Here is a 24,977-nt window from a genome sequence, read left to right on the forward strand (position 1 = left end):
TGAGAACTTTTTCATTCGTGGACAAATCTCAAGGATGATGTAGCATCTGAAACTGTAAAGGAATTAAACTTATCGGCTTTGAAAACTGGCTCTTTAATGAGTCCCACAGGTCCTTGATATAAAAAATTACACAGGAAACAATTAACAATTTACTATTTTTTCTTCCTCTTCTTCCTTAGGACGCAAACACCGGCATTGACTCGAATCTCTCCACCATTGTCGTTGGCATTATGCAGTTCATTGCCACTTTTGTATCGACGATTGTTGTTGACAAACTTGGACGCCGTTTATTGTTGCTCACCTCTTCCATCATCATGGCGCTATCCACCATCTCCATGGGTGTCTACTTCTACCTGCAGGAACAGGATGCCGACTTAGTCACCAATATCGGCTGGTTGCCCGTCGTCAGCTTGTGCGTCTTCATTGTACTCTTCTCAATCGGTTTTGGCCCCGTGCCATGGTTGATGATGGGCGAGGTATTTGCTGCAGACATTAAAGGCGTGGCTGGTTCCATTGCCGGCACCACCAATTGGGTTTTGGCCTTCATCGTAACAAAGACCTTCGTGAATTTGACCGACTCCATTGGCAAAGGCGAGACCTTCTGGCTCTTCTCGGGCATCACAATCGTCGGTGTATTCTTCGTCTACTTCATTGTGCCCGAAACGAAGGGCAAGAGTTTGAACGAGATCCAAGCCGAATTGGAGGGCAAAAGCGCGAGCACAGCGCCAGCCGCAGTCAACGGCGCTGTTTAAATGAGAGCGGGAGAGAGCGAAGAAAAGATGAAAATGAAAAATAGAAGATGTGCATAACTTACAGCTACAGACGAGCACACGAAGCCGAAAAGTTATCCTGTCTATTTTGTTAAAAAACGAAAAATAGTGTCTGTAGTCGGCGCATGCGCGTTGGATCTTTGCAAAATGCATTGCATGTATTAATGCTTTTCTAATCTTATTATATTATTTTTATTTTATTAGAAAAGTATTGCAAAATTTTAGTTAATAACAATACATATACCACATGATACATGATCACATACATACATACATATATCTATAGACTCTAATATTAAGCCTAAAATGTAAGCAAACACGAGAGGCAGGAAAGCAGTTATTTATTAAAAAACGAAAAATCAGCAATATATCGCTTTCCCGTTGCCTTTACTAATTCTGCAACAAAGAATTTATAATTTAATTATGTGTGTAAGAGATTTGTTATTATTTTAATATGTTATTTACCGTAAATTTGCATACGTACACATTTTATAGATGTAGATATTTTTTGTTGGCAACTCATAATGTTTTCAAATATTTATATACACGCACGCATATGCATTTGTGAGGGAAATTTTAATCTGTTTGTTTTGTTTAAACCGAAAATAATTTGTATACTCACTTGTGTCTAGGAAAATGCAATTTTATGTAAAAGTTTTTACGCGTCTAATGTACATAAGGCATTTTTATTTCACAAAAATACATACCATATAAACATTAAGAACAATTAATTTCGCACGAAAACAATAAAAAAATAAATTTTTTGTTTATTAAAAAAATGTTTATTTAAATAATAAAAAAAAAAAGTGATAACAAGTAAGAAAGGGTATAACCGAACATTTTATACTCTTGTTACCTGCTACGATTAAAGGTACACAAGATTGGTTAGCTAAAACAAAAGATTAAACCAGAGATGTGTATAAGAGACAGGTCTAAAGCGGTGAGCGCAAAGCGTTGGTGGGTCTCAAAGACAAAATTTTGAAAAAATAGAAAAATAAAATTAAATAAAATTAAGAAAGGCAGTAGAGATGACATAAATGAAACTAACAGAGAAGACTGAAGGTCAAAAGGATATCCTAAAGAAATTACACTTATAATCAAATGCATGAAATGTTGAAAAGTAAAGTTGTTGTAAAAGTGTAAAATGTTTTCAGAATTAGGTTAGAAGTTTAAAAAGAAATGGCTGCCCAAGCAGGAAGCGTTTGTTAATGTGTGCGTGTATAAGGTAAGCCAGGTCTGTTGGTAGAAGAAAAATCACACAGTTTATAGTATTGAGGTTTGAAAAACTATTAGCAGCATACCACCAACCAAGCATATTAGAGTTTACAAAAACAATATATTATATAAAACAAAAAATAATAATTACACAAAATACACGAACTAACTGTAAAGTAATACAAAGCATGAAAACGCATTTAAAATAAAGAAAAAATTAACACATTCAAACTGTAAATTGCATTTTTAAATATATTTTCACCAATTTCTTTTGTTATGCCACTTCGTCTTGTGAATGTGTTTGAATAAGCACAAAGACATACAAATATTTGGAAACTTTCTGCAACTAAAAATTTAGAAAACCAAACTAACGGTAATTATTATTTTATCAGGCCAAAAATGTTAGCAAAGCACAAATTAAATTAATTAAAGCAATATTTTGTGCTTTTTAGCAAAAAACAAAGAAAAATTAATTCAATAATCAATTTCTCTTTTTTTACACCATTTTTACTCACACTTTTTTTAATATTTTTTTTAATGTAGCATTAAGTTCGTGTGCCTATTTTCTATTATTTTTTAATTTATTATCATCACCAATATAAAAATTCTATGTAAAATATTCTAGTTCAAGTAAAGATGTGTAATAAATGTAAACATGTTTAAGAAGAAAATAAAAGATATGACATTCTCTAAATGTATTTTATTTTAATTTACAAAATTCGAAAGCAAAAAACCTTTTTAGGTGTTAAAAATTTATGATATTATTACCAAAATAGAAATTGCAGCTAATCAGCTAAACTTCGAAATCACTATCCAATAGAATCTCTACGTAGTACATATAATGGTGTTTCGATACACTCGAGTGGACTGAAAGAAAATAAAAAATCGAGATCTCAATTTCCATAAGAGTAAAGTAAGTATATTTTTAGGCGCTTCGCAAAGTGGCGACTGGAAAAAAGCTAAAATGTTTGACATAAAAAATCATCAGTGAACTGTTTACATAAAAAACTTTCACTAACAACACAAAAACGTAAATAGCACTGCGAAGTATCAATTAAAACTGCCAGAGTCTCCTAATGCTATTCTCGCCCGATGCGAAAAATGGATTGAAGGCTGACTGAGTCGAACCATTCGACTTACCACTTGATAAATGTTTTAGCATCATAAGCTGTACTTTAAGCAAAATAAATATCGAATGATTTTGAAAGTCTTGGGCTGACTTGTCCCCTTTGAAAGTCAACAGAAATCAGAATATTCCCCAGATTAAAATTCACTTAAATGAGTAGGGGAAGTAGGCCGATTTTGCATTTTCCACTTATTTCTTCTCAAAAAATGTGGTTGAAAGAAAAAAATTAATTATCAGTTAAATAATTTATTTGAACGTTACTTTTAATACGACTTTAATCATGTAATATTAGATTATAATATTAGTTACTGAAACAAAATGGTCATTTACTAAGTTATTTGTTTACAAAGTTTTGTTAATAAAAATACTTACAAATACAACACTTTATACTCTCTTAACTACCTAAATAGAAATAGATATAGTGAGAAATTAGTTTTAATATTTTTCATTTAAATGCACAGCACATTGATGCAGCTCCATTCCACCCTAATCTGCACATTCAGGCAGCTAATCGAGGGTATAACCCCTGATGCATGGCAAGCCTGTGGGTACATTTTGCTGATATTTGTGATAATCGGAGCGAAAGAAGTTTAATAATGTTATTTCCTCCATGAAGATTCGATCGTGGAAGAACTTCCATGAAACGATTGTGTAAATCACTATACACACAGGATTGAGCAGTATTATTTGAGTGCCCACAGACCACCAGAACCAGCCCACATACGACGGATGCCGCATATAAGCGTAAATACCGTGTGTTATCAATTTGTGGTTATCTGCTTTTTCATGTTGAACCTGTAAAAATAAAACTGAAGACTAGATTTTATGAGCTAGGAAGTAAAATAGGATACTAACCAGATGCGTAAAACTATTCCGCGCGGTAATCATAGCTACCTTCCTAATAACTTCACCAGCTGTACATAACACCACACCGAGAAGCCAAATGTAATAGAAGCTTTTAAAGCTAGGCAGCAACCACACCTCCAAAGCAAACTCTATCCAGCTGGCGATTGCTGCCAGAGCATAGTGAATTGAGTGGTTTAAAATAAAAGAATCTGTAGAAAGACTATTTGGATTGCACCATGCAATGGCAAGAAATTCTGAGTAATGGAAAAATGCCATAAAGAAAGTATAAACTCCAAATTGTTTTAAGTCATCGGGCGCAAACAAAATTACTAGAATGCTGGCCGCTTCCATAAAACCCAAAAAAGTGGAACGAATTGCAATCTGCAACAATTTATATAAAAGAAATAACCTCAGAGCAAATGCATAAATGAGTTGCTTACCTGGTAATCATTATCGCGCAGTAAATAACGTATCACCATATTTATCAGTGCGTAATACAGAACCGGTCCCCACATTGCAGCACCCCAAACATTTGGTACCGTACCATAGTAGATTTGTGGTACAGTAGCTATAAGCACTATAATAGTCGTCGTCAGGTAACAATATAAACTTAAACGTCCTTCATGGCACAATTTATTGTCCATGGGTGCTGTCCTTTGGCTGGAATTCATGACTGTCTTTGACAGCCGCAATAACCTACTCGACGCTAAACTTACTTATCACACTTTTTTGTGCTACAAATCTAGAACTGAATATTTCTACACTTCTGCGGCATTAATCAAATTTTGTGCAATTTATGCCATATAAATAAATGAAAGTATCGTCCGCGATATAAACAAACTACCAGCTGTTGTAGTGAGTTGCCACACTACGAATACTTTTCTCTTTAAAAAAGATGAGATAAAATGTGATGAAACTCAAGGCATTTCTAACGCAGACGTTAACAAATAGTACTAGGTGGAAGGTTAACGAGTATTATTAGTTATATATGCGAGTACCACTTTACATTTAATGTACTTTAATTTAGTTAATTTTAGAATAGGAATCCCGTTGTTAAGGTATTTACATTTAAAGTTCAAAAATTCGACAATTTAAGTGCTGTTTCTTCGATTCACCGTATAATAAATTCTACAAATATAGTTTTTAACTTTTATATCCACTAACAATTCACTAACTTGCCTTCAAAATGGCGAATTCTTTTCTAAATTTTAGTACTATTATATGCCAGGAAATATTTTATATACTTATTTTTCTAAAATCATAACAAAATATATGCATGACTTTATATTGCTTCTAAAAAGTTGGTGAATACCCATAATGAGACGATTAGATAATCAGGCATACACATTTTCGTACTCTTTCTACTACCAATATGTGTGGTGCCGGTCTCCATTTGTGCAAGATATTCATCGAAAAATTCATTATCAAATTCTGATTAGCCGAATTAGTACGTACTCCACGTGTCCGCGCTAGTTTTTGATTTTCATTAAACCAGCGAACAAAGGAATAATTCCTGTTTTACTAGACTTATCTCGCATTTAAAACTAAAATATAATAAACTAAAATGGTTAGTACCTTAATATTATAATATACTTAAAATATTTTGTGTTGCGAAATTAAGTGACGATTCTCGATGTTTCTGCGGCAGTAAGTCAATTTAACATTGCCAGCTGTTTTACACATGGGTGTTGTGTAACATGGAAACAAATCGAAATCTATTTTGTTTGCTGTATGGTGTAAAATAAAGTTGTTTATAATGTTTTATCATTTTATAGGCACAAGCTATTAAAAGAATCTTACCCACTTTGGACCGCATTCTGATTCAACGTGCTGAGGCCATCACTACCACAAAGGGTGGTATTGTGCTTCCAGAGAAATCGGTGGGCAAAGTCCTCCAAGGTACTGTCGTTGCTGTTGGACCCGGTGCCAGGAATCCTGTAAGTTGTACACGATTGTTTATTAAAATAAAAATAATTTTAATAATTAATTGTATAGCAAAATGGTAACTACATCCCAGTAGGCGTGAAAGAAGGTGATCGTGTGCTGTTACCTGAATTCGGTGGCACTAAAGTGGAGCTGGAGGATAAGAAAGAGTACATTCTTTTCCGCGAATCGGACATTCTTGCCAAATTGGAATAGAATACTCGAATTATATTTACTATATTTGCTTGGTCGTTTTCATAATGTGAATAGTATATGACCTTTTGTTTGAGATAAGAGGTTCAAAATTTTGTTTCTTAGTTTGTAAATTCCATTTACTATGATGTAGAGTAGTTTACAAAATGTCCGCACAATATTAGTGTGTTCATGTAAACGTGTTGTGTGGTTTGAAAGAAAATAAAACGGTTTTACGCTTTGTTTCTGGAAATATATTTTTATTTAAATTTTAAAACATGGTACATCAGTTAATCATTCTAAACACTAGCTACTAATCTAACTTTAAGTTAGCCAAGCCATAAACTTGGTTCATTACTGACCGCTCTTTTAGGCCTGGTAAGGAATCGACAACAGCACGCTCTCTGGATAACTTAACTAACGATTCGAATGACTTTGGTTCCCAAATAGCTAGATCGGCTAAGGCTTTTCTGTAAATAATAAAAGAGTTCAGTATGTTTACATTTTCCTATACAATAAGCCATTTTTCATATATATACTTGTTTAATAAAATGTTGTTTCGCGAGAGAGTTTCCTTGAATGTTTCAAGAGTGATTCCATATTGCTCACAACCGGCTTGCACACGTTTATTCCACAACTGTAATATCGAAATTTAAATTGTTTATTCTAGGGCATATTCTATAATACTCACTTCAGCCATATCCAGTTTCTTCAGTTTACGGCCCTTAGTGGCATACACTAAAGCTCGGTGAACATAGCGAATCGCTATAGAATAGCAGTTACGTTTTCGTCCTCGAAAATGCTATTGTATAAAATAGTTATAAATAATAAACCGCTTAAATAAAGAAACTCGTGTTCGCTGTTAAAAACTTACAGCCGCAAGCTTGAATATCCTTCGCTTTCGCCAGAATTCATCAGGACCCTTTGATCGTACAAACAATGCAAGCGTAGGTGATACCATTTTTTATTAAAATTTTTAGCTAGTGAATAATTTTATGCAAATCCTTACACTTTGTTATTATAAAATTTACATAACCTAGTTTTGGTTGTGCAGATGAATTTTTTGACAGTTGAACGAATGAATAAATTTAAGATATTCATTTTGATCAGCTGATGTTGAATATACAGGGTGCTTAGAAGTTCGTTACAATTAATTGTGTATGTATTTGCTTTATAATGTCATAGTAAATATAAGAATCTAAGGGCAAAGTTACAAGATTTGGTATATCACACGACCTTATGGTCCCAGTATTTTTTTCCAAGTAACTTTAAAATTTTTAATATTTTTCAAAAAAGTTCTAGCACTGAGATAATGTGTCAGTTTGTAACCGGATGTGGTTAGTAACAGTTGTTCCTGTTTGGTAATTATTAATTTACTAGTTTAAATTAGGGAAATAAACGTACAATGATTGAAAGAAAATATCGCTTTTTTAAGAAAATCGGTTCTGTTGATGAGAAAGTATTTAACATTAAAGAAGTAAGGAGAACGATGTTTATTATGTTGCATATATTTTTTATTTGCAGTATTGTTCGTAAGTATGTAAATATGTTTGTAAGCGTAGGTTTAAACCTGTTGCTGTCGTAGCTTGGTGATAAGACAGAATTTTCACGTTGCCATGACTTTTGATATTTACGGCTGGTAAATGAATCAGTGGTATCAAAAGCATACCTTTAAATATTGAATAATATCAGAATAACATTTTAGAGTAATTAATAAGAAAGATGACAGATCAAAATGAGTTAGATCAATTAGCTGCAGCAGAACTAGAGAGACTGCAACGACAAGTAATTAACAGCAAAGTATCAAGTCTTGTATTTTGTAATTAATTTTAATACTATAATTTCTGTCAGCATCGTACTTTGCAATTGGAGCTTCGTGGTTTACTGGAAGAAAAAGCTAAGCAGTTGAAGAAGCAGAATCACATGATCACAGTCTTGCAACAAGAACATCAGAAGTTAAAGGACGAAATTAACACTTTGGAGAGCGGAACACATGCAAGGAAGAATACAAATGTAATTAGTATAACACTCTCATTTGTACTACTTTTTTAGTTGAAGTAAAGCAGTTTTCGGCTCACGATGTTTTTCAAACGAAAAAAAACTACAATTTTTCAACACAAAATTTGCAATAAGTTTGCCCATTATGGAAAACCGAAAACATTACCATTTTTAATGAAAAATTCTATTAATTATTTTTTCAACACACGAATGCAACCGACTTCGATCTAAAGGAGTAGAGGTCAAATATAATTCAAACCTAGCATAGTTTAATTCTTGTATATGGTCTCGATTGGTCACAGTATTTCCTTTACATTACTAATTTACATTTGTAGTACAACCGTGACTTCCAAATACCGATATTAGAGGCAAATATAGCCGTGGTAATGGGGTTGAGCTGCAATTCTACAATTTCATGATCAAAAATAACAGAAGAGGTAGTTTTGGCATTTTTGTACTGTGGATTTTTGGGAGTACGTTTGACAGAGTGCATTCATTTTAAATTTTCAATACCAAATTTGTACAACGGAAGAAAATGATCACAAGATAAATCTTTCAAGCTGTCCTAAAGTTTTGCTCTTATGGTGGGTTTTGGTTAAAGCAAGGAAATGAATTCGAGTCTGATCTTCTGATATTCAAAGGGTTGCGATTAAATTTTGTGCTCTAACATTATTATTCCTAATCCCTGATTATTCTTGTATTAAATATTTGAAAGTTTTCTCATGTTAGAAATAAACCATTAGGTTAACGGCTGTGGTGAGTTTATTAAAAGAAGAAAAAGGTGTACGCCTTATAGAGTCTCGAACTTAATGTCCCGCAAATCTTCTAAATAATTTTCATTTTTAAATATTAGATACTAAATCACGATTTATTTCTTTGTAGAAAGAAAAACGCTTGAGTTATTTGCAAAGACAAAATGTTGACCTTCAGCAAATTTTGCAAGGCGAACGCGTTAAGCTTTGGGAACTGGAAGGTCACCTCAAGAAGGTGGAAAAGGAAATCGAGGGTTTGCGTAAGAATGAAGTGACTGATAGTTGCTATAAGGAGAGCATTGGTAAAGTGCAAAAGAGCGTTGTCAAGTTGGAGAACCGCTTGGATGTGGTTAACAAAAAATGCAGTGACGTTTTGACGGAAAACTGCAAATTGCGAAACTCCATAAATCATATGCTGCAAGATCGGTGAATATATTTCAAATATTTTTAGAATTACTTGAAATTTTTAAGCAACGCTTTTACAGTTCAAACTTCAACGACATGTGGCAGACAATGGTGACACAATTTAATGAGGGTAAGAAATACATTATGGAGCTAATAGATCAGTCTACAGTGGCTTTTGATTTGCGCGAGGAACTTTGCAACAAATTACAAGTGCTCAAGGACCGCAATGAGAACGATAAAATTATGCATATACAGGTAGGACAAAAATGACTTATAAATACATAAAACTTCACTTTTTGATGTTCTTATAGGAAATGCGTGAGATGCAACGTCGCCTCGAACATGATGCGAAATTGCAGAAGTTCTTCGACATTAAGGGCAAGAAGCGTCTAAATCCCGAGCTGGAGCAACGTGAGGCCAACAAAAAGCTCGCACTGAAAGAAAACTATGAACGACAGTTGGAGGAATATCATGCCATCATTGATGATATTAAGGAGCTATATGCGGTGGAGGATACAGACTCTCTGACAGCACAATTCAAGCGCCAGGAAGAGGAAAACTTTGCACTCTTCAGTTACGTTAATGAGTTGAGTCACGAAGTAGAGACTTTGAATGAGACCACACAAGAATTGAGTGAAGAAATCGGTAGGAGTTTATTTTTTATTAGAAATCACATGAAATGATTGTTTTGCTTACAGAACGACAACAGGCGGAACACGAAGAGAAGGAGCTAAAGCAGAAAACGGAAGCTTTGGATTACTTAAATAGCGAACTGGAAAAGATTGAAACGGCAGCCAAGGAAGCAAGCGAAAGAAAGTTAGCACTGCATACGCGTTTGGATCAAATGTTGCATGGCATTTTAGAGATTTTCAAGTTAATGGCCACCTTCTTTATTAATATTGGAAATTGTTTTTTCAAACATTTTTTCTTACTCCTTAGACTTTTATCTTGCGATGATGCTCCAATATTAAACGTGCTGAGCTCTAAAACGGTATTAACGGTTCATAATGTCAAACTTTTCGTTGGCGTAATTGAGCGCCGAATAAATACCGTTATTAGCAATGTGAACGTGGATGAATCTTCGACCAAAATATTAGGTAGAAAGGATCGTGTTCCAAAGTTTAATATCAAAGACTCAGCGAAGGGAAAAAACTAGTTTACTACACATCTCCGAAAGAACGCCCTTTTCGGATTATCACAAGGTGCTTTCCAAAGTAAACAGGACAATGGTTTTTTCGGCAAAATCAATTCATTTTATTCAAAATAGTCTCCTTCTGCTTCAGTTTTTTAGCTCGTTGGCTGGTATGGCCGCCAGTATGCCTGTGGAAGACTTTTGAATGGCCTACACGTCTGCATAACGCTTTCCTTTTATGGGCGAATGCATTTTTCCGAAAAGCAAGAAGTCATACGGTGCCATATCAGGTGAATACGGGGAGTGGTTAATGGTTGAAATGTGATTTTTAGTCAAATAATCGGTCACAAGCGTCGATCGATGAGACGGATTCTGAGCAATTTTTGGTCGTCAGTCAATTTGTGCGGAACAAACCGTGCACACACCTTTCGTAAGCCCAAATGTTCCGTGAAAATGCGAAATTGATATATTTGGAGATGTTCAATTCTATTTCCATGAATTTCAATGATGATTTCGGCTGATTTTTCATGAATTCACGCACAGTTTCGATGGAATTTCCGGTGATCACGGAATTTGATTGGCTCACATGTTGATCCTCATTTATGTCCTCACGACCACTATGAAAACGTTGGAACCACTCGTGCCCTCTTTTGCAGTATAGGCAATCATCGTCATAAGCTTGTTTCATCAATCGAAACGTTTCGGTAAAAGTTTTACCAATTTAAAAAAAAAATTTAATGTTGGCTCTTTGTTCGAAGTTCATTTTCCCACCGATATCACAAACATACTGACAAAACGCAATAACTTCTTTTCCAATTCATAAAATGCCATAAAATTCTCACTGGACAATCGATAAAGATAGCAGATTCTAACGCACCAGTCGACACATAGATGGCGCCACCAGGGGAAACCAGATTCAAAAAATCTTCTTTACTTTGGAACGTACCATGTAAAATATATTTATTAACTGAAACCTTTACATATTCCTATATATTTATATATTATTCAATGATTCAATGTATTTTAACCAATCAAATAAAACTATTGCGCTACATTTGTCAATTCTTTAGTCAAATTTAAGCAATATTTCGATCTGGATTGTATCTACCTCAACCTTTATTCTTAGTCGGTTTAAAGACTTTGTATAAAGAATTATATGAGGTCATAGAAAAAAAGTCCGCCCCTCCACAGTCGGTTCCACATAACCGAAGCGAATCCGGATTCCAGAAATTACTGCTGCCGAGATAGCTTTCCAAATTATATTGGGAATGGTTTCTTCCGCTGGAACGACAACAACATCAGTAAAAAGCGAGCAACGACTCTTGGATATAAAACATATTCCTATCCAACTGTTTACTCTATATTCTGTTTGAAACAAGAAAGAGTTTAGCAAATGGAAGGGTCGAAGTGCTGAAGGAAAATTTTGAAAATAACTTGGTTTCACATAGGGCTTAGAACTCAGCAAGAGAGTCGAAATTATTTAAAATTGATTGATCGGAATGATTCCACTGGTCTACAAATACACCCAATCGTTGATTTTTTTGATGAAATGGCAGGTCTTGAAGCTTCGTTCGAAATGCGAAAATTTTGCTTGTTTACACACCCATTCTGTCAGAAATAGGCCTCATCGCTGAACAAAGCTTGCCTCGAAAGAGTCCATAGAGCGATGTCGCTTTGGAAAGTCGAGCGGTTTTAGTTCTTGCATAAGTTGTATTTTGTACGCTTTCAATTTAAAATCTCGACGTAAAATGTGCCAAGTTGTTCCATATGTCAGTCCAAGCTGGTGCGCACGGCGCCGAATCGACTCTTCACGGTCTTCGTGTACACTCTCAGCTAAGGCTGATTGCTGGACGTGGTATATTCCGTCGAATATTATGCATTAATGAATTTTTTGTCTCAAGATGGATGATGGTGGTGCGAGTAGTAGGCTCAGTAGGCCGTTTTTTTTAACCATAAGTTGAGCAAAGCAGCACGGAACGTTAACTTTCGTAATAAAGTTGAACGGTGTGTAAAAGTTGTTCAGGATGAAATGAAGATACTGAACATAAATAACATGATAGCTTGACACGACTCACGCATTTTTATACTCTCGCAACAAAGTTTTGTTCACATAATGGTTGTTTGTAAGAGTCAGATATAGGGTTATATATACCAAAGTGATCAGGGTGGCGAGTAGAGTTGAAATCCGGATGTCTGTCTGTCCATCCGTCCGTGAAAGCTGTAACTTGAGTAAAAATTGAGATATTATGATGAAACTTGGTACACGTATTTCTTGGCTCCATAAGAAGGTCAAGTTCGAAGATGGGTAAAATCGACCCACTGCCACGCCCACAAAATGGAGAAAACCGAAAACCTATAAAGYGTCATAACTAAGCCATAAATAAAGATATTAAAGAGAAATTTGGCACAAAGGATCGCATTAGGGAGGGGCATATTTGGACGTAATTTTTTTGGAAAAGTGGGCGTGACCTCGCCACCTACTAAGTTTTTTGTACATATCTCGGAAACTACTATAGCTATGTTAACAAAAATCTACAGAGTTGTTTCATTCAGGCATTTCCATATACAGTTCAAAAATGGAAGAAATCGGACAATAACCACGCCCACCTCCCACACAAAGGTTATGTTGAAAATCACTAAAAGTGCGTTAACCGACTAACAAACAACGTCAGAAACACTAAATTTTACGGAACAAATATCAGAAAGAAGCTGCACTCAGGCTTTCTTTAAAAATTGAAAATGTTYGTGGCGTCGCCCACTTATGGACCAAAAACCATATCTCAGGAAGTTCTCAACCGATTTCAATGAAATTCGGTACATAATAGTTTCCTAACACCCTGATGACATGTACGAAAYATGGGTGAAATCGGTTCACAACCACGCCTTCTTCCAATATAACGCTATTTTGAATTCCATCTGATGCCTTCCCTGTATAATATACACATTAGGAACCAATGATGAAAGCGGAATAAAACTTTACGCAAATACGGTATTTGATGCGAGAGTATAAAATGTTGGGTGACACCCGAACTTAGGCCTTCCTTACTTGTATTTTGTAAGTTTTCTTAACCCAATTCTTCCGATGCCTTTTTTAAGGACCGTAAATATTGTATGCTGTTGCTAAATATAGGCGCTTGTGGACTATTTTCCGAAAAATAGTTTTATATATGTATGCACATATGTCATATTTTCGAATTTGATACGATGGTTTTTCATAGTATATTTTGAATTTTGAAAAAATCAGACGTGTTTCATTTTATAAAGAAATTATTTAATTGATTAATCAATGAAAACGAAATGTTTACTGGACACAATACAAACCGTTGAAGTCCGCTAAGTGTGGTATGGAAATTTTTTGTCGCGGAAAATTCACATCCTCAGACGGTACGTACATATATAATATACCAGATTGAGTGCACTTGAACTTACCGAAGAAACGAGTGACCTATTGCTTTTGTATTATTTGACATCATTTACATCGTAATGTAAGTTGCGAACTTGAGTAGCAACGAAGCCAAAAGACCAAGCAAACATGTCTTGTTGGAATGTTTCAACAAAGCAAACAGTGCATATTCTGTTTTGATTCTTGAATTTTATGCTTGAAAGGCAATGAAATGTAAAACATTCCCTCATCGCCTAGTTAAAAAGCACGCGTGTGCAAAAAGCATATTCTGAACTTAAATATGATAAAAAAACTAATAATAATTAGTAATAATACGCACAAATATAATATATTACAGGAATATGGGAAATGTTTTCACCTGCAAATTGCATGCTGTTATTGCATTTGCTGCTCTCAGTGCTCACATGAATTGATTTGCTCGTTGATAACAAAACTTTGCAGTGTTATGTTAAACGAACGAATGACTTGGAACACGCTGTAAGTTGACTTGTGTAGTTGTTTATTATATACATATGTATGTATGTACGTCTGCTGGTAAATCAAATAACACTCGCTAAAAAATCAAAATGAAAGGATAATCAAGCAATTGGTGGTTCCGTACGGAAAATGTGATATGATATGGATAAATTTTTTACTGTCTACTCGTTGTCAAGCATCTGTTATTGTAGAATCCTGCCATCTTTGGCACTGTAAAAAAAAAAAACACACATTCCTAGTGTTATAGCAGCAAATAAGAAATGGGTGTAACATTCATCTGTTCTTCGATTTCACGAAAATATTACCGTTGTCTTTATGTACATAAAAACAGAGCTGTATTTCTTTGTCGACTATGCATTCAGATGTTTCAGTTTGGGAAGACCCATAAATTAGTATAATAAATAATCATCATTTGTAATTTATTGTGAAAATTACAAAATGGCAGATGATATAAACGTCGTAAATTTTTGCTTAGATTGAGCTGATTGCCAACTATACAGCATTATTATGAGTGACTTATAGAGTTTGGTTTTTGTTCGTCGAGAGAGGACTTTGCTTCTCAATTGCCTACTCAGTCCGAAGTAGCACCTATTGGCAAGAGTTATCCTGCGTTGGATTTCCAAGCTGACATTATTGCTGGTGTTTATGCTGGTTCCAAAATAGACGAAATTATCTACGACTTCAAAGTTATGACTGTCAACAGTGACGTGAGAGCCTAGTCACGAGTTCGACGACTGTTTGTTTGATGACCCATTTGTTTGGCTTCCTTGTCCAGTCTGGAAAAAGCAGAACTAACGGCGCGGGAGTTGATGATATCAATATCATCGGCATACGCCAGCAGCTGTACACTCTTATAGAAGGTGTTAACTTCTCTATTTAGTTCTGCAGTTCGAACTATTTTCTCCAGAAGCAGGTTGAAAAAGTCGCACGATAAGGAGTCGCCTTGTCTGAAACCTCATTTGGTATCGAACGGCTCGGAGAGGTCCTTCCCGATTCTGACGGAGCTTTTGGTGCTGCTCAACGTCAGTTTACACAGCCGTATAAGTTTTGCAGGGATACCAAATTCAGACATCGCGGCATAAAGGCAGCTCCTTTTCGTGCTGTCGAAAGCAGCTTTGAAATCGACGAAGAGGAGTGTCAATTCCCCTTTCACGAGTCTTTTCAAAGATTTGGCGCATGGTGAATATCTAGTCGGTTGTTGATTTTCCAGGTCTGAAGCCACACTGATAAGGTCCAAACAGTTTGTTACCGGTGGGCTTTAATCTTTCACACAATACGCTCGATAGAACCTTATACTTATCCCACGGCATTTGTCGCAGATTGTGTGGTCTCCTTTTTTAAGGATTGGGCATAGCACACTTAAATTCCATTCGTTGGGCATGCTTTCGTCCGACCATATTTTACAAAGAAGCTGATGCATGCTCCTTATCAGTTCTTCGCCGCCGTGTTTGCACAGCTCGGCCGGCAATCCATCGGCCCCCGCCGCTTTGTTGTTCTTCAGGCGGGTAACTGCTATTCGTACTTCTTCCTGGTCGGGCAATGGAACGTCTGCTCCATCGTCATCGATTGGGGAATCGGGTTCGCCTTCTCCTGGCGTTGTGCGTTCACTGCCATTCAGAAGGCTGGAGAAGTGTTCCCTCATTATTTAACACATTTTAACGTTTCACAATTTGCTATCATATCAATAGTAGCAGAAGGTATATACCGATATCCCTAACTTATATTCCGACTAAGTTTTCTACTAATTGCAATATTCTAACATAACTTTATTCAAATATCTGGCGCTCACATCGCTGTAAGCAGTATGAAGTTAACCAAAGGCACTAATTCGTTCATTTGGTTAAATAGCAGTAAACTAAAGACCGTTTAGCAATGTATTATTGAATTGTTATAGTCTACAATTTCGTATTTGCTTCATTTGCAACATTTTATATTCTTGCTACAGAGTATAACAGTTTTGTTCACCTAACGTTTGTATGCATCACCTAAAACTAATGGGGATAGATATACTGTAAATACCGCACTCGATAGAAGGACGAACTGAACAATATATATAGTACGATGACACTGACATGGTTCAGCGAATTAAAAGACAGTGGATAAGGTGGCTAGGTGATGTCGGCCGAATGGAAGAAAGCATTCCAGCTCTGAGAGTATACGATGCTGTACTCGCCAGAGCAAGCAGAGGAAGAGGAAGACAGAGTGCATGGGATCTCTTGTTGGCGATAAACAACTAAAAAGAAGAAACGACTGGCGCGCTGTTGTAAACTCGGCTATAACGGCGAAGAAGAAGAATAATCATTTTGGTATAGATAACTCTATTCTTGCCTATATCGATTAGTTTTAGGCGTTAGTTGAGCAAAGTTATTAACCACGTAAAAGTACCGCTTTGAACGAAAAATTTCCAACCCATCACGCACTAATAATGTAAAAGAAAACGCCTGTACTTTGTTTGTAGGAAAGCATTTATGTTGGCTTGTGGCTCGTGTGGTCGTAGTGTTTTAGGTTTGGGTAGGAATAGTGACGTTATTAGTTGGATGTGAAGTTTAGCACAATTAGCCACTTTTATAAGCTAAAATAAAGTTAATAAAAACTTCAGGTGTTTAGTTTTTCTATTTATTTGAAATCGTAAGATTTATTTATTTAATTAGGTATTCAACTGTGTTAATTAATTTTACAGTACACAAATCTAAAGTAAAGTGTTTGCACAATTTTATTTGCTTTTCAAACAAGATTTCTGCTGTGACTTAAAATTTTGATTCATTGTCAGCGTTAAGGCAAGTATGTGAAATTAAAGCTTAATATTTCCTTCCTTTATTCTTTGTATTTTTGTTTATTTCACAGTTTTTCTTATTTTAAGTAGCTTGCATGTTAAACACTTGGTGAAATGTCCTTACTTACATCAATTTTATTGTTGTTTCACAAAAACTATTGCGCCAATGCTAACAACAAGTACAATATATCAAACGATGAACTAATCGATCACATCACCAAACACGCCGAACCAACGGTATAAGTGACTACATAATGCACTTAAGAGACTTACAATTAATATGTGATACATCAATATATTTGGATATATGTATGTATGTATGCACGATGTAATATATTTAATATAACTGTTTACATTTTTGCTAAAACATAAAATATTGAAATGAATTCATTAATTTATATATATTATAATTTTTTTAAATTATTATTAATACGTACGCAAGTGTTAGTGCACTACTAACTGTATAGCGCGGAGAAGAAACAAACAATAAGAGATACGACAATTTTAATTTTAGCTATTCATGACCAGAATTACTTGCTATTTATACAATATTTACGGCAAACACTACAAATGTAGAGCGATATGTGTCTTGTTTGGCACGCACTTCGTCCATACGCATCCTTATCTTGAAAGGTATTTGCGCATGCGCACGAATGAAGCGCGTTTGTTGCTACTATTGTACAATTTGGAATTGCAAGTTTTCTCTTTTTGCATTTTGCAGCTTAAAAATAGAGGATATTTAAATAATATATAATTTTGTTTTTTATAAAATAAAATAGTAAAATATGTTTAATGTCTTTTTGCTGAATTTTTTACTTTTTGATATTTTACTTTTAACAATTAAAGTTAGTAAAGCGCATGTGAAACGCAGTGGTTCCCAACAAAACTATATGTTCACACAAAATCAGCGTCTAACGTTAGTTTAAGTAAATATATTAATAAGTGTATATGTTTTAAATTTTTTTTTTTGTTGATTTTTTTTGATTTTTTATTTGTGTCATTACATTAGCAAAATGTATATAAAAATGCACTCAATATTATTTATAACATCTCTTTCATGTTACAACATATATGGTAAATATGTTTGTGTCTATATTTTGCTATGTAATAAACTTGTATATTGTATAAATATTAAAAGTAATCATAAAAAATTATATTCATAAAAATAAGACTTTTACATTAGTATAATTATAGTAGCGTAGAATTTCCATAGTGTGCTCAGCTTACCGTTGAAATAAGCTCCAGAATTTGTAGCTGGACACACGTTTTGCTAGCGCGGACGCGGCGCTTGTATTTGTACTGGCAGCGGCAGGTGATGCCACCTTGCGGTTGTTGATTAGCTTCGAACGCATTTGCTCCTGCAGTAACTCTTGCATATCCATCTATGGAGGAAAAGGGAGTTTTTGTAAGTTTAAATTGTTTGAAAACGAAGAAGGAAGTCTTAATTTTCGAACATTAATATCTAGTTCTCTGCTAGCTACGGCCTTACTTCTAAGAATTTCGCCCCACAATGTTACTATCCACTTACGCTGCTTCGTCTTACTTATTTCTCAGAAAATGCCAATTTTTGTGTATAAAAATATGTTAGTAAACCATACAAACCGGTTCTTATTTACCGAATTTTTTAAATTGATCCCATTCTAGGTACATGTGATATTTTTATAAGCGAATTAGCTTTTTAAATCTGCTTGGGATAGAATGTTTTGATAGGCAGAGTACTAAAGATGTGTGGACTTCACTTCGGTCTATTGTAATCACACATTGACCGCAACTCGAGCGGCACAATGCTTCCTTTATGAATACAGCAATCGTTTGATTCTACTACTATTCTAGATACCCGCAAAGTTCGTACTCTGACGCTTTCGTCGAAACTTCGTATAACGGAAAGTTTACTGAGAGTAACTAGAAACATTACCTTGATCAGCGAGAAACAATTATATATACGGTTAAGTTTCAAGTTTTAAAGTCAAATGTAATGATAAAAGCGAGCTTGCAAGCATCGAATATTTACTATGTACTTTCTTCTCCTCTCTATATTCCCTCTCTTCCTGGACTTCCTTTTTATACAATTTATTTCCCCCCTCAGTCTTAACGTAGTTTCATTATAGTTTAACTGCTATTTACCTGCCACTGTTCCAGCTGTTGTGACAACTCAACCTTTTGCTGTATGGACTCAAGCAATTGGCTGTTGGCCTGCATTAAGTCTACGCGCGTCTTAGCCAAATCGATTTCGGCTTTTGTGCGTCGCTCATTCGCTGCATCGCGCTCTTTTTGTGCTTTTGCGAGCATTTCATCGCGATCGCTATTGTCAATAAGATCACCGCGTGCTTGATCGCGCTCCTCCTTCACATTCTGCAGCTCCACATCGGTGACGGTGAGCTGTCCGGAGGGAAATGTATAAGAATTGTCGAGAAATAATTGAAAAGGATGCTTACTTTCGATTCCAGCTCCTGAATTAAGTGATGACTGCGTTTGATTTCGTCCTCCTGCTCCAGCACGAGATTGCGCGTCTGATCGAGCATCTTTCTGAAGTTGCCGGCATCCAAATTGAGCAGCAAGCGTGTTAGCTCGTCGGACATGGCTGATAGCATGCCGGGACGAAATTCAATAGCCTCCGTGTGACTGCCACCTTCGGTGCGGCTTGAAGATGAAATCGTATTGTCCATGGATTCCAAGTCTAACGATATGTCCGAATTTAAACCTAGAATAGGAGAGTTTTATTGTATTGACATTTATATGTTAATAATTTGTGGTTAACCATACCTGAGTCGTCATCATGCCCAATTTTCAACGAGTCCACAAGTGATTTCAGCTGTATGTAGACAGAGCGCGCTTCAATGCAAATTTGACTCGGCTTGCCATCTGAAAAACTGGAGTCGTCTTCATCGCACTCCATTTCAAATTGCAGCGATTTCTTGCCATGTGCACTGGAATTGGCATCCTGTAATCGTTGAGGGTTGTCATAATGGTCTGAATTTTATTGAACGCAATCAAACTTACCGCTCCCAAGCGCTCGCTGAGCACATTATTTTCACGCTGAGATCTCTCAAGTGCTTGCAGGGTTGTCTATAAATAAAAATATTTATCAATGTGTATATTTCAGCCAATATTAATTTGCAAAGACAAATTGCGCAGTATTAAAAATAATTGTTATCTTGAATTAAATTACTTTTTTTCTTATTTATTTATTGTATATAAAGGGAATGATTGCACATTTGAGATTTTTTAATAAAAAAATCCTGATAACAAACATAACATTTCCAGTTGAAATGCGAAAGAGTATTTAATTAATTAAGAGTAATTAAGAAATTTATAAAAATGTAGACAATTTCTTAAATCTAAAGAAAATCAAGAAAAAACGTTGACTTCGATTGCACAGCCACAAAATGTTCCTTACAAGCGTTCGATGGTTCATTTTGTATTTCAGCTATGTTCTATTGTGGCAGCAGCTTCTTGCGGAGTAAAGGACGTGTGCAAAATTTCGGATCGATATTTCAAGAATCGAGGCCTACATATTCGGTACCTAAGGGCTTCAACAGTTTTGGTTAGATTTGGAGAATTTTTGGTCATAAGGTGGCACATTTTAAGAAATTATTGGTGCGAAGTCTTATCTGGTTGTATTAATTGCTTCTTTATTTGTGCACTGAAAAGTGAAAAAATCGAATGGAGTTTAAAATTGTGCTATATGGAAAGTAAGCGTCGTTGTAGTCCAATTTCGCAATGTGACAAAAGAATGTAAAAAAAATGCTAGTCGGGTCCCGAGATATGTAATTTCACCTAAAAGTGGGCGAATCCATGCCGATCATCCAATTTTTACCACGACCCCCATCAATCTCCCTTATACCACCTTAGGTGTGAAATTTTATGTCTCTGGCAAAGTTAGTTATTAATTTATTGCACTTTTAGTAGCTTTCATAAGTTCTGTTATATGGGGAGTAGACTGATTTTCTTCCGATGTCATCCATTTTTACAGTGTCGATGGAAGTGCTAAAGGGTTTTATTCTGAATTAATTTAGTTATTGTAGCTTTAGAGGTAAGTTCACTAAACCTATTAAGAGGCGAGGTCACGCCCAATTTTCCAAAAGTTTTAACCTATAGGTGCCCCTTGCTATTTTCTGTCTCTAAACGTATCTTAATCTATCTTACTTTATTGCTTAATTTAATGGCGTTTTGTGAGCGTGGCAATGATCCGATTACGCCCACCCACGAACCCGTCCTACCAAGTCATTAATATATCTAATATTTACGTAAATTGCAGCTTGCGCGAACGGATAGACAGACAGCCCCTTGGATTTCAACTCGTCTAATCATCCTGATCATTTATAACTACTATATATAATTCGATTAGTTTTAGGTTATACATACAATCGTTAGGTGAGCAAAACTATTATTTGCAAGAGTATAAAAAATAAAATTATCGATAAACAAAGAAAAAAGAAATAATAATAAAAATAATAAAAATAAACATAATCAAATCAATTATATATTTCCTCTCATCTTGCAAAAATATATCGATATACAGATAAATAGTTTCATATTAATAAATACTTATGATCCTCTAATTATTTTAGGAGCAAATAATTAACAATCTGGACAGTTAATATCTTTAATTTAAAAAAATGGGGCTTCGATAAAAAAAACCATTATTTTTTGAATAAAAAAAACACAAATATTTATTTTTTAAATTGTCTTCAGTTGTTACCTCCAGTTTGGTTTCCTGCTCTCGGGCATGTCTCTCCAGCATGTGTATTCTGTCAGAAGCCTCTTCTAATGCGGACGTTAGCGACTCCTTTTCATCCTGTGCATGCTGCAAACGTTTCTCAAGATCATGGCGTTTCTCTGTAGTGAGGTTCAACTCGGTTTTTATGGATTCCAGACTGTGCACGTGCTCCTGAAAGTGGGACAGAAATGTGTTGGAGCTTATTATTAGGAATATTTTGGCAACAATTGAAAAATATGGCTGCAACAACTTCTGAATTATTGCTGCTTTGTATAGTTTGGACTGTATAAGTAGTAAATGTATGTATAAATATAGAGATGCGAAGAGATAATAAGAAGAAGAGCTTGTGATAGATTTGTCTAGCTAATTTTTTTATGGCAGTTTGACAATTTCGTTACAGATTAGTTTAGGATGTTATGAACGAATCGATTTTATAATTATTGTAAAAGTTTGCGATTCGATTCGTGTAAGAAGTAGTATGTCGCATTTTTATGTCACACTTCTCTTTAAAAGCTTTTTCGAAAAGACAAATCTCATAAGCCTATCTGCCTATCCATTAACTTGATTGAATATGGATCAAAAGGTAAGTATGAAGGGAGTTGTATTAATACTAACAGCAAAGTCAGCCTTGAGATCCACCGAAGAATAACTCTTGAAATCAAGTGCTACTTAGGTTTGAGTAGGCGTATGAGTGAAGTTCTCTCTCGACAAACAAAGGCCGAATTCTACAAGTCATTCAGCTTCCCCGTCCTGCTAAATATATGGTCCAGAGGCATGGACGATGGCAACATCTGGTGAGTCAGAAAGATTTATTGACATTTGAGCATTGTCAACGGCGAATACCGCAGTCGATGAAACGATGAGCTATACGAGATATACGAAGGCATTGGCATAGTTCAGCGAATTAAGAGACAGCGGCTAGATCATGCCAACCGAATGGACGAAAACACTCCAGCTCTGAAAACATTCGACGTAGTACCGTATTTGTTCTTGAGAGGCTATAACAGTTTACTGCAACTGGCGTTTAATATATAATTCTGGTATTTTAATTGTGGATTAACATAAATAAAATGGCTTACAAGGTTTAATATGCTTACTAGTGATTGATGTCCTTGTTAGAAGAAATATTTGATTACAAAACACGGCAAGGTTTTAGGACCTGAAGATATAGGCTTTTAGAGGTTGCCTTGATCAGAATTGGAAGCAAATAGCTACTGAGATCCATTCTCGCATTATATGAACGCTACCTTTGCATGGGTATATTATTTACGAAGTGTGTGTCAAATATGTAACCTTTTCTTGTTCATACGACTGTTGTCTTATTCTATGTATTTAATTACTCGTCGTCGCTTACCTGCAAGCTGGTGTTCCTGTAATTGTACTGATCCTTAAGTTCCTGTATCTGCGACATTAATTTCAGTTCGGTGGCGTGCGCTTCCTGTATTTGCTCAGTGAGGCGCGTGTTCTGATGTGTCAACTCATCGATTAGTATAGTCTTCTCCTTTTCCGCCTGCCGTATTGCATTCTCCTGTGCCTGTAATTTATCTTTGAGTTCGTTGAGATCAGATTGCAGTTCGAGAACGCGTTGATCGCTCTCCTCTTCGGCAATGGCGAGCTTTTGACGCAAAACATGTTTTTCTTGTTCCAATTTCTGAAATAAAAAAGAATAAACGACATTTATATAAGAGATGCTGTGTGTTTGTTTTTGCAATATTCAATAAATTATAAAATAAGCAAGCATGTTAATAAATGAGTCATTGACAAGTGTGTCATTTAGCTGTCATTCGAACGTGGTGAGACAATGCCCCAAACGAGATGTGACTGTACGAGATGTGTCATGAAATTTTTGTTGCCTTAAGTGCAGAGTTACTGCTGGAAGATTGCAATTAATTATTACGATCTCATAGAAAATTATGTGTATATGTATAGGTTTATAATTAATTTGAAAATATATTCCAGTGTTTCGAACTTCACTTACAACATTCGGCCATGTCGGCGGGCCCTACAAAGCCTCTCTTTAATTCAAGTAATTTGAGTAAAAGTTCAGCCGTCTAACAATAGCGCTTACTATGGTTAGCGACTAAAGAAAAATATATTTATGTTCACTCGTATTTTTCATTTAATAACTTGCACTTGCTCATCTGCCGCACAAGGTTACCAACGCCATCAGCAGCACACATTTAATTATAAACAACTTGAAAAGCAACTGCGATTTTATCACATATACACATACCTGCATACGTACATATATACATTTATTTTTTGTCATGACATGATATGAGAATATTTGCATTTTTAATTTCATATATTACATATATTATATATAAGAAGTACGTAAGTATTTGTACAGTATGGCAGTGCTGACGAATTTTCGTGCACAAATAAGCGCGGCTTCAAATAGTGGAGCGGATATTCGTTTAAAAACGGAAATAATCATATTATTTTGACGCTTTGCAAAATATATTGATAAATTTGGCACATACCTACCATGTATGTAAATGTGAAGGTTTTTTATGTTTAATAATAAGTTTATTTTTCAGTGCGGCCAAAGATAAAGAGTAATTTTACGGAAATGTTTTCCATCGGAAATAGAAAATCTATTATTTTCACTGAATGAGAATAGGTAAGTTTTTTTGCTATTGTCCACAATCGGTAAGCACCTGTGAAGTGGCCAATTTGCGATGATTCGTCGGCTGATTGTTAAGCAACGCTCACCGATTTTTGAGTGACTTGCCTTTTCCTGCAAGTTCATCGGTTGTAGACTTTCGAGGAATTCCGCTACGGACAAACACCCATATAAGTCTTACTAATGAATAATGAAGCCAAATATTCATTAACTTTTGCCGCTCTGCTGGCTCAGTGCATGCTCACTTCTTTGATGGTTGAGGTTGAGGTTGAGGCCAGAATATTTGCTTCTAACAAGTAATGAAATCAGAGGTCATTTTTTCAATAGCCCTGTTTTGATAGATCACGCGTGAAACGTATCAAGCTTTCATGTTATTTTGGTTCAGTATTGTTAGGCAAATGATCATAGTAAGACTTACGAGCACGCCTGAACAAAGCTATGCTATTCAAACAACGGTTTGGTGTAGTTTGAGGACCGTTGGAATCATCGCTCAACTGTCAATAGCGACTGCATTAAGCTCGTGATCTCGGCGACATTTAGTTTCAAGAAGACGGCGCCATCTCTCATACATCGCATCAATCAATGAATTTATTGAGAGAATACTACGGTGAACAGATAA

At 35.4% G+C, this 24,977-nt stretch overlaps 6 protein-coding genes across 16 annotated transcripts in view; 3 read left to right on the forward strand and 3 right to left on the reverse strand.

The window, feature by feature from the left end:
• The window catches only part of LOC108977907 (facilitated trehalose transporter Tret1-2 homolog), a 70,113-nt gene extending 68,798 nt beyond the window's left edge, over window positions 1-1,315 (forward strand). For all 3 annotated transcript variants that reach the window (XM_018947877.1, XM_018947878.1, XM_018947876.1), the window contains one exon: window positions 180-1,315. In XM_018947877.1, the coding sequence (XP_018803422.1) occupies window positions 180-752 (573 nt within the window). In that variant the 3' untranslated portion in view covers window positions 753-1,315. The remainder of the gene's footprint in view (window positions 1-179) is intronic.
• A 2,073-nt stretch (window positions 1,316-3,388) lies between these two features.
• Window positions 3,389-4,628, reverse strand: LOC108977891 (protein-S-isoprenylcysteine O-methyltransferase). Its single transcript, XM_018947856.1, has 3 exons — window positions 4,398-4,628; window positions 3,967-4,338; window positions 3,389-3,906 (listed from the first exon to the last, which is right to left on the reverse strand). The coding sequence occupies exons 1-3, from the start codon at window positions 4,626-4,628 to the stop codon at window positions 3,619-3,621; spliced, it is 891 nt and encodes a 296-aa protein (XP_018803401.1). The 3' UTR covers window positions 3,389-3,618.
• A 738-nt stretch (window positions 4,629-5,366) lies between these two features.
• On the forward strand, window positions 5,367-6,325 carry LOC108977893 (10 kDa heat shock protein, mitochondrial). The gene is made up of 3 exons (XM_018947859.1): window positions 5,367-5,524; window positions 5,733-5,894; window positions 5,953-6,325. Exons 1-3 carry the CDS (start codon window positions 5,522-5,524, stop codon window positions 6,094-6,096), a joined length of 309 nt encoding a protein of 102 aa, XP_018803404.1. The 5' UTR covers window positions 5,367-5,521; the 3' UTR covers window positions 6,097-6,325.
• LOC108977892 (39S ribosomal protein L20, mitochondrial) lies at window positions 6,304-7,116 on the reverse strand. Its single transcript, XM_018947858.1, has 4 exons — window positions 6,947-7,116; window positions 6,764-6,874; window positions 6,612-6,709; window positions 6,304-6,542 (listed from the first exon to the last, which is right to left on the reverse strand). Exons 1-4 carry the CDS (start codon window positions 7,031-7,033, stop codon window positions 6,386-6,388), a joined length of 453 nt encoding a protein of 150 aa, XP_018803403.1. The 5' UTR covers window positions 7,034-7,116; the 3' UTR covers window positions 6,304-6,385.
• Window positions 7,117-7,794: 678 nt separating this feature from the next.
• LOC108977905 (coiled-coil domain-containing protein 63) lies at window positions 7,795-10,383 on the forward strand. The gene is made up of 7 exons (XM_018947874.1): window positions 7,795-7,857; window positions 7,924-8,085; window positions 8,953-9,248; window positions 9,308-9,482; window positions 9,539-9,872; window positions 9,926-10,100; window positions 10,167-10,383. Exons 1-7 carry the CDS (start codon window positions 7,795-7,797, stop codon window positions 10,381-10,383), a joined length of 1,422 nt encoding a protein of 473 aa, XP_018803419.1.
• Window positions 10,384-16,858: 6,475 nt separating this feature from the next.
• LOC108977912 (bicaudal D-related protein homolog) overlaps window positions 16,859-24,977 on the reverse strand; it is a 94,029-nt gene continuing 85,910 nt past the window's right edge. For 6 of the 9 annotated variants that reach the window (XM_018947888.1, XM_018947890.1, XM_018947887.1 and 3 more), the window contains exons 3-9: window positions 23,087-23,383; window positions 21,715-21,903; window positions 20,013-20,078; window positions 19,776-19,953; window positions 19,448-19,713; window positions 19,137-19,391; window positions 16,859-18,394 (exon numbers count right to left, since the gene is read on the reverse strand). In XM_018947888.1, coding sequence (XP_018803433.1) covers window positions 18,236-18,394; window positions 19,137-19,391; window positions 19,448-19,713; window positions 19,776-19,953; window positions 20,013-20,078; window positions 21,715-21,903; window positions 23,087-23,383 — 1,410 coding nt within the window. In that variant the 3' untranslated portion in view covers window positions 16,859-18,235. The remainder of the gene's footprint in view (window positions 18,395-19,136; window positions 19,392-19,447; window positions 19,714-19,775; window positions 19,954-20,012; window positions 20,079-21,714; window positions 21,904-23,086; window positions 23,384-24,977) is intronic. The other 3 variants (XM_018947893.1, XM_018947892.1, XM_018947891.1) reach the window with 1 other exon arrangement.

The sequence above is a fragment of the Bactrocera latifrons genome, unplaced genomic scaffold (genome assembly GCF_001853355.1).
Source record: "Bactrocera latifrons isolate USDA-ARS-PBARC rearing strain unplaced genomic scaffold, ASM185335v1 scaffold_97, whole genome shotgun sequence".
NCBI classification, from domain to species: Eukaryota; Metazoa; Arthropoda; class Insecta; order Diptera; family Tephritidae; genus Bactrocera; species Bactrocera latifrons.

What these genes read in the sequence shown, in the direction of transcription:
- LOC108977892 (XM_018947858.1), bottom strand. Translation starts at nt 7,033, where the DNA reads ATGGTATCACCTACGCTTGCATTGTTTGTACGATCAAAGGGTCCTGAT. An exon ending in AGAAACTGGATATGGCTGAA is followed by an intron (nt 6,710 to 6,763) that starts GTGAGTATTATA and finishes TCGATATTACAG; the next exon opens with TTGTGGAATAAACGTGTGCA. An exon ending in AACAACATTTTATTAAACAA is followed by an intron (nt 6,543 to 6,611) that starts GTATATATATGA and finishes TATTATTTACAG; the next exon opens with AAAAGCCTTAGCCGATCTAG.
- LOC108977891 (XM_018947856.1), bottom strand. Translation starts at nt 4,628, where the DNA reads ATGAATTCCAGCCAAAGGACAGCACCCATGGACAATAAATTGTGCCAT. An exon ending in TGCGCGATAATGATTACCAG is followed by an intron (nt 4,339 to 4,397) that starts GTAAGCAACTCA and finishes AAATTGTTGCAG; the next exon opens with ATTGCAATTCGTTCCACTTT. An exon ending in GGAATAGTTTTACGCATCTG is followed by an intron (nt 3,907 to 3,966) that starts GTTAGTATCCTA and finishes TTATTTTTACAG; the next exon opens with GTTCAACATGAAAAAGCAGA.
- LOC108977905 (XM_018947874.1), top strand. Translation starts at nt 7,795, where the DNA reads ATGACAGATCAAAATGAGTTAGATCAATTAGCTGCAGCAGAACTAGAG. An exon ending in AATCATATGCTGCAAGATCG is followed by an intron (nt 9,249 to 9,307) that starts GTGAATATATTT and finishes ACGCTTTTACAG; the next exon opens with TTCAAACTTCAACGACATGT. An exon ending in GGCATTTTAGAGATTTTCAA is followed by an intron (nt 10,101 to 10,166) that starts GTTAATGGCCAC and finishes CTTACTCCTTAG; the next exon opens with ACTTTTATCTTGCGATGATG.
- LOC108977893 (XM_018947859.1), top strand. An exon ending in GACCCGGTGCCAGGAATCCT is followed by an intron (nt 5,895 to 5,952) that starts GTAAGTTGTACA and finishes TTAATTGTATAG; the next exon opens with CAAAATGGTAACTACATCCC.